General features: G+C 53.9%; 3 protein-coding genes across 3 annotated transcripts; 1 reads left to right on the top strand and 2 right to left on the bottom strand.

Annotated features, from left to right (window-relative positions):
- Nucleotides 1-1,262: 1,262 nt before the first annotated feature.
- GLRG_06077 (uncharacterized protein) lies at nucleotides 1,263-2,129 on the bottom strand (the record flags this gene model as incomplete). Its single annotated transcript, XM_008096762.1, has 4 exons — nucleotides 1,263-1,451; nucleotides 1,502-1,556; nucleotides 1,607-1,791; nucleotides 1,854-2,129. The coding sequence occupies 4 exons, from the start codon at nucleotides 2,127-2,129 to the stop codon at nucleotides 1,263-1,265; spliced, it is 705 nt and encodes a 234-aa protein (XP_008094953.1).
- A 425-nt stretch (nucleotides 2,130-2,554) lies between these two features.
- On the top strand, nucleotides 2,555-4,229 carry GLRG_06076 (uncharacterized protein; the record flags this gene model as incomplete). Its single annotated transcript, XM_008096761.1, has 5 exons — nucleotides 2,555-2,626; nucleotides 2,700-2,835; nucleotides 2,889-3,072; nucleotides 3,123-3,832; nucleotides 3,892-4,229. 5 exons carry the CDS (start codon nucleotides 2,555-2,557, stop codon nucleotides 4,227-4,229), a joined length of 1,440 nt encoding a protein of 479 aa, XP_008094952.1.
- An 877-nt stretch (nucleotides 4,230-5,106) lies between these two features.
- On the bottom strand, nucleotides 5,107-6,419 carry GLRG_06075 (2-nitropropane dioxygenase; the record flags this gene model as incomplete). Its single annotated transcript, XM_008096760.1, has 3 exons — nucleotides 5,107-5,950; nucleotides 6,037-6,298; nucleotides 6,407-6,419. The coding sequence occupies 3 exons, from the start codon at nucleotides 6,417-6,419 to the stop codon at nucleotides 5,107-5,109; spliced, it is 1,119 nt and encodes a 372-aa protein (XP_008094951.1).
- Nucleotides 6,420-7,461: the final 1,042 nt, after the last annotated feature.

Below are 7,461 nucleotides of genomic sequence, written 5' to 3'. Positions count from 1 at the left end.
CCTACCAGGGTCACAATAGTCACCATCCGTGTGTACTCGAACATTTCACTAGTTTTCAGAGTCCTTGTTGCCCCCCGGCTTAGGCCAGTTACCTTGCCCATGGTACTATTATCTAAAAGCATTCATATGTAAATTCAACGTAGCAGAGTTGGCGATGGCCTCCCTTTTCAAAACGGTAGGCATGAAATGAAAGAGTTCAATAATCTGCTCCCAAACAACCACTGTGATTCTACGCAAGAATAGCCCTCGGTTCTTCCATGATCACTGCTTGGGTCCGATGGATCATCGGTTATAAAGCTTTGGTGCATCGACGGATAGTCATTTGTTGAACAATCATCGTATACAGCCAGGATACAACATTTTTGACTGAGTTCTTTCTAGTCATCCTATGCTTACATATCGACATATTCCGTCATAAACCTATAACTTGCAAGAAGGGTTTGGTCTGCAGCACATTTCTCTACGCTGACTCTGAAAACAACCTAAGCAATTGGAAGCAGAATCAGGCAGCTAGGAACCATGCCTCGATTCTTCCATATACTCAGAGTAACTCCTCTATCCGAGCTATCCCGAGTCTCCTCTCAGTCCACCGTGTGGCTTCCCAACGACGCAGACACACTAACAAGGCCAACCGTGATCGAGACAGCTGCGCTTGGTAACTTTGTTAACGTAGCGTTTATCACTCATAGAATCCGAACTCAAGAAGGAAAGCGGTGGGTTGGGCAGTACAGATATGATCTGGCTGGGGTTGTATACTACGCAACAATCGCTGCTGCAATGTCCTCTCCCGAATCTTTGTTAGAATCATCTAATCAAGAGAGGACGAAATATGCTGCAGATTCGCAAGCAGATGTTAGTAATCGGAAAGCATCCAGGGAGCAAACGAGATGTAGATGTCCAAGGCTGGAACTCACTGGTCAACTGCCTCGGAGCCCGTATCTGAATATTTTCGCACTGAGTGTCACCCTTGGGTTTTGTCTTGAAGAGCCGTGGTAAGCATAGGTTGCCTAGGAGATTGGGCTACAAGCTCGAGCTGGTACACCCAGGACTAAACGGGCAGCGTCCAGAGCAGGCGTTCCTGAGTAGGTTGGGCCCGGTTGTGCCTGGGAGATAACATTAAACTTGAAGATGGGTTGCTATCCCTGAACCAAGCACTACACATCTTTATCCCCCAACCCCCAACGTGGACTTTATTATCTTACAGTATGCAGAGAACGCCTCCCGGCCATGTCCCTTATCAACCCACCAGATTTACCATACAATCAGCCCCAATTGATACCGAGAAACCTGACCCCCCTTTTCCCGGAGCCTGTCGCAGTATCCGCGTTCTCCAGGTAGTATCTCTGTTGCCCTCTTACATCGACGTAAAGGTATTTGTACTCAAACTCGCCGGCGCTTGGCGTTTTAATCATGTGCAGGTAAACGACGCCCTTATTGAGGGGGCCTTCGACCTAAGACATTCTTAGCAGGAGGTCAAGCCGGAATACCCCGAGTTACATACATGAAAGTGCATCAGCAGATGCTCGTGTCCTCTCGAATCGGTGTTGATTGTTGAGCTGTTTCAGTTAGCTATTTGCAAACGGTATTCCCGATCCTAGCAGCGTACGCAATTGGCCGAGCCCGCCGCCACTTGTTACCTGTCTCCTCCCCATGCGCCGAAATCTTCTTTGGGTCTCCGAGCATCTCAATGCATTTCGGATCACTCTTAATCCTGTCGACAACGCGGTTGTAATGGGCGACCTTGCTGTCCGGGGAGAATACATCAGACCATAAGACATAAACCACGCCGCTCTGTACCGTCGCACCAAGCGTTAGCGGAGGCTTGCCGCGGGGTAAAAGGTTGTATGACTTGCCGTCACTGCCAGACCGGCCAGAATCAACCCGAAGTTGAAGCTCTGTTGCGTCGCCCTAGCCGCTTTTTCTCCCGTCGAAAGTTGCGACCAAGGGACCGATCCGTTATCGTTGAAGGGAGTGACTGTTTTCCGTTTCGACCCAGGCGCAGACGTTGTTCCCAGACCAGTCTGTGTCGCATAGCCCCTCTGGAGTAGTAGCAAGGGTTGTAGTCGAGGCCCAAGGCCCAATCCCGTAGGTGCACGAATTGCGATCGCACGTGTATTCATCTTCATCATGGCGGTTTGGCGTCGGCCATCGTGCGACCGCAGTAGCTAGATGAGTGGTCGTGGAAGAGCTCGGGCAGTCGAATGATGGAGCTTTCGTATACTACCTAGCTTGGCTGGGCCAGGTGAGCTTTGCAAAAGCCTCTTGACCGCCCTTGGCAGAATCCGATCTGCCAGTCCACTGTGGGGAAGCAAAACTAGCCGGATCAGGACTAGCGCTCTCTATACATACCACTTCACCGAAGGGCGGCGACTGCCTCCTGAACTTTTGGACACGAAATTCAATTATCTCCGCTCCCTGCATCGCTCTGGCGCATCCACATATACCCGCAATCCGCACCTCCTCCTCGCCCTTCCAACCTACAACTCGGTAGCGGTTGCGCTTTCAACTTCAGGACAACAAAACCCACAGCTGATCTGTTGCACGTACCGTCGCCATGGCTGCCCTCGCTTCCAAGCAGCAGTCGCTGAAGATCTTTGAGAAGTTGAAGACCAAGCCTGCGAACAAGGTATGCCCAACAATCCCGCCCTCTTTCCAGGACTTGGACTGCAGTTCACTGCTGACGAGATCGCGCACGGCAGATCTGCTTCGACTGTGGCGCCAAGTACCCGACTTGGACATCGGTCCCCTTTGGCATCTACCTCTGTCTTGATTGCTCGTCCAACCATCGAAATCTGGGTGTCCATATCTCCTTCGTCCGATCCACCAATCTCGACCGTATGTATCCGACCGCAATGCTCGTCCTTCCCCTAAACTAACTCCTGCGATAGAGTGGCAATGGGATCAGCTCCGTATGATGAAGGTGGGCGGCAACGAGTCGGCAACCAAGTTCTTCCAGCAGAACGGAGGAACTGCCGCTCTCAACAGCAAGGACCCCAAGACCAAGTACCAATCCAACGTTGCGACCAAGTACAAGGACGAGTTGAAGCGCCGCGCAGCAAAAGATGCTCAAGAGTACGTAATGGCAATACATTCATCACATGAGCGACCAGCTGATTGCCCAGTTACCCCGGTGAGGTTGTTATCAACGACACCGCCGATGCCGACGCTTCGACCCCTGCTGGAGAGCCCGACGATGATTTCTTCTCATCTTGGGACAAACCCTCCATCAAGAAACCCACCCCTCCTATATCCCGCACAGCGACCCCTCCGACCGTCGGCCGAACTCCTTCTCCTTTCCTCAACGCCAACAACGGTGCCGGCAAGGATATCTCTCGGTCTGCCTCTCCTTTGTCCAAGCCTGAGGCCGACAACAAGCCCGCTGCCAGCCGCGTAACCACCTCCGCCGCCCTTCGCAAGACGGCCACCACTGGAGCGCCCCGAAAGGTCAACATTCTTGGTGCCAAGAAGGCGCCCAAGCTTGGTGTCAAGAAGGTCGCAAGCGACGTCATCGACTTCGATGAAGCCGAGAAGAAGGCCAAGGAGGAGGCCAAGCGCATCGCGAAGCTGGGCTATGATCCCGAGGCCGAGGAGGAGAAGAAGATTTCTACCAAGGCGGACCCCGTCGCGGCTCCCACCCCTACCAGCCCCCAGGGCGGCTATGGGTCCTCCAGCCACACCCGCCAGAAGTCCAACGCTGAAGTAGAGCGTTTGGGCATGGGTGTTGCCAGGCTGGGCTTTGGTCAGGTTGGTGGGCCTAAGGGTGCCGCAGCACCCAAGAAGGCCGCCGCGGGTGGCTTCGGCTCTGTTGGTCCCATCAAGGCCAAGGCTGAGGGTAGGGAACTCACTCGACTTCACCATGACTCGAAGCACGCGTGACTAACAACATGGCAGATGACAGCGAGAACTATGCTCGCAGCAAGTTCGGTACCCAGAAGGGCATTTCCTCCGACGAGTTCTTTGGCAAGGGTTCGTTTGACCCCAGCGTCCAGTCTGAGGCGAAGACTCGTTTGCAAGGTTTCGAGGGTGCTACTTCCATCTCGTCCAACGCATACTTCGGCCGTCCTGAGGATGAGTCCGCGGAGGAGTATGGCGACCTCGAGGGCGCGGCCAAAGACTTCATTCGCAAATTCGGCATCACGGCTGGTGACGATCTCGAGAACCTTACTCAGTTGGCAGGCGAGGCTAGCCAGAAGCTGCAGGGTGCCATCCGCGCTTACCTTGGAAGCTGAGCGGACGATAGTGGCAAGGAAGTTGCAATAACGAGAACGATGTTGCTTCCCCCCTCTCACTTTGCCACCAATTTTCCAGAGATGCGCCCATAGCCCGTTATTGGAGAGGGCCGTCCTTGGGATCCTACACGGGGCCAGTGAGGAAAAGAACCGGAACGTTGCAAATTGTCATGCGGATGCGAGAAACGATACCACGGGCGCCACGTCACGTACGGACTGTCAAGTGAGTCTCAGGCCTGGCAGGTAGGGGGGGAAAACGCATGCTGGGGGCATTTGTTTGATGCATCCCAGTACATGAAGCGTACAGAGCCGGCGAAGGGGAGTGATGAAGCTGCTACTTGGTTAGTTTTAATACACAAACATGAATGAATAGATTTAAGTTTCGCTGTTACCACCGCATCATGGATAGACGGGGGCTGGTTTGTGGTGACCCTGATGGCTTGGTGTGTTTAATACTTGGAGTTGCCCTCTGGCGGCTACAGTTGGCACAGCAGAAAAGCATGTGAAGTATCCACTTCCCATACCTGCAAGGTTTTATATTCACAGAGTTTCCTCGAGGCTTGGGCGCAAGAGAGTGCGATGACAGCGACGCACGGACCGAGGCACCCGTTGGCATCGCCGTCTGACCGCATTTGCTCATGTCTAGAAAATCAATTGAAGCACAGACACGGGGATCTCATTGACAAGCAAGGGGGGGAGGAAATGTATGTAAATCATTCATGATATGCTAGCAGTCATTCATCCTAGATCGTCACTGATATATACAAAACTTGAGCATCATAACTCCAAGCCCTGGGTGGGCGCCAGACCCGGACATGCCCTGACGCCGCCCAAGATGCGACCGACTCATAAATAGAAACATGAGGTTTTTACAGATTTACAGCTTGGCAATCATCTTGTTGCCCTTCTGCAGCCATGCAACGGCGTCGTTGACGAACTCGTCGATGACGGCTTTCGCGGGCTTCTTCTCGTTGCAGACAGCGGCAGCCTTGCCCATGAGGAAGGGGCGGAACTGGTCGAGGGCGTCATCAATGTCAACCTCGGAAGCGTTGTTATCTGCGTCGCTGCTGCCGCCCTCGCTGTCACCAGAGTTCATGAGCTTGTCGAGGTCAGCCTCGTAAGGGATGATACCCTTGGCAGTGAGCTCCTTGATCTCCTGCTGACGCTCATTCTCCCAGTTCTCAATGTAAGGGTTCTTGCGGACACGCAGAGGACGACCGGTGAAGATAAGGGTCTTGATGTTGTCGTCGTGGCCAGCGGTGCGGACGGCCTCCTTGTGCGCCTCGGGGGCGCCGGCTTCGTCAGTCAGAATGAAGCGGGTACCAACCCAGACAGCACCGGCGCCCATCATCAGCGAGGCGGCCAGGAGCTGACCGTTGTGGATACCACCAGCGGCGATAACCTGAACAGGGCCCTTGAGGAGAGGGCTCCGGTGGTTCTTGCAAAGGTCGACAACGGCGGGGATGAGAACAGTGGTGGGAACGTCACCAGTGTGACCACCACCTTCACCACCCTGAGCGCAAATGATGTCAACACCGAGATCGAGGCACTTCTGGACGTGCTTGGGGTGACCAATCATGTTCATGTAGACGATGCCGGCAGAGTGCAGCTTGTCGACAACCTGCTTGGGGGGGACACCGACGGCGGAGACGAACAGCTTGGCGCCAGACTCAATAATAATGTCAACGAGCTCGTTGAGCTTGCCCTTGGTGTAGTCGTAGCTGGAGAAGCAGGTGGTTAGCCTCGGTAACGTCAAGAGATGCGATACGTGCACCGTCTTATCCTAAAAAGGAAGAGGTAAGCTTACTTGGTCTTGCGGGCGCTACCGCCGACCTGAGGGAGGAGCAGATCGACACCGAAGGGGGCGTTCTTGTCGTCGAGGTACTCCTTCAGCTCGGCAATCTGCTCCTTCAGCATTTCCGGTGTGTAGCCGACACCACCAATGACACCAAGACCGCCGGCGTTGGTGACGGCAGCGGCCAGCCTGGGACCGGCGGCGACGTTCATGCCGGCAAGGAGAATCGGGTGCTTGATCTTGAAAAGATCGGTGATGGGAGTGCGAATCTGCTCTGTCGTCGCGGCGGAAACGTGTCAGCTTACGATTTCTTTCTTGCGGCCAGTGTCGCGACTCGACTCGCATGTGACAGCGGAGTGGGAAGTGGTGCGACGGGACTTACGAGGGGAAGCCATTGTGCCTGATTTACTGTATGGGCTGACACTTGGAGGTTTGGGTATATTAAAATGGCGAAGCGGTACAAGAAATTTAGATATAGACTGAGGGTTTTGTGGACGAACGGAGGGAAAGGAACGGAAGGGTTTGGAGAGGGGAGAAGGGATCTGGTTAAAAGGGTTCTGGCGGCGGTATCAAAGGAAGCATGGTTTCTGGGGAAGAAGGGGCGGAGTAGCGTTGCCATGCGCACCCTGCTGGACCGAGGTTCGCCTGTGACCTGGGCACCTAAGCTATTTCAGGTAAGGCGCAGAGGCCCAGTGGGGTGGATCTGGGGAAAGATGCCGAGGACCAGGCCCGGAGCAAAGCGAGAAGCGGGACATACAGTATCCGTATGTTCACCAATTACAAACAAAAGCATAAGTCGTTTACGCATCTTTTAGTGATTCATCATCGCATTCGGATCCGCCATCTCTAGGATGCAGCTTTGCGGGGAGTCTTCTCCTCTCAAACGTTTGTCCCAAGGTTTATTTCTTTTTTCTTTTCTCGGACACGGTCTACAGATCCACCATAATTCACGATACGCGGATCATATGCTACGGGCCCCGAGTCAATAACCGGTATTATCCGTTCCAGAGCGGTTGGGTATGACCTCGTACGTATTGTTCCGAATCATTTCATGGTTCAGGCAGCTCCAAACTCATTGTAAACGACACCTAAACAACAGTGCAGCGGTCCAGACCCTGACGACATGTACGGACTGTGTGCCAAGGGTGGAGAGAGAATGTTGACCCGTCGCGCGCCGCATCCACTCACTTTACGCGCATCTCCCACGTCCCTCACCCTGGCCCAATTACCTAAGCATTCATTGCTGGACCTGAGAGTACCACCGCGCCGAAACCTCATTGGCTGCCAAACAAGATTCTTTCTCCCCTCAGTGACCCTCAACGACAAACTCATATTGGGGCGTGTGGGCGCACGCAGCGCATTGTCGACTTTCCCATGATGAAACCCCCGATCCCCCTCCGCCACCCTTTTTCCTTTTCTTCACGAGTGTGTGCCCTA

Source organism: Colletotrichum graminicola (assembly GCF_000149035.1).
Source record: "Colletotrichum graminicola M1.001 genomic scaffold supercont1.22, whole genome shotgun sequence".
Taxonomy (NCBI): Eukaryota; Fungi; Ascomycota; class Sordariomycetes; order Glomerellales; family Glomerellaceae; genus Colletotrichum; species Colletotrichum graminicola.
This window is presented reverse-complemented; position numbering and strand designations above follow the sequence as displayed.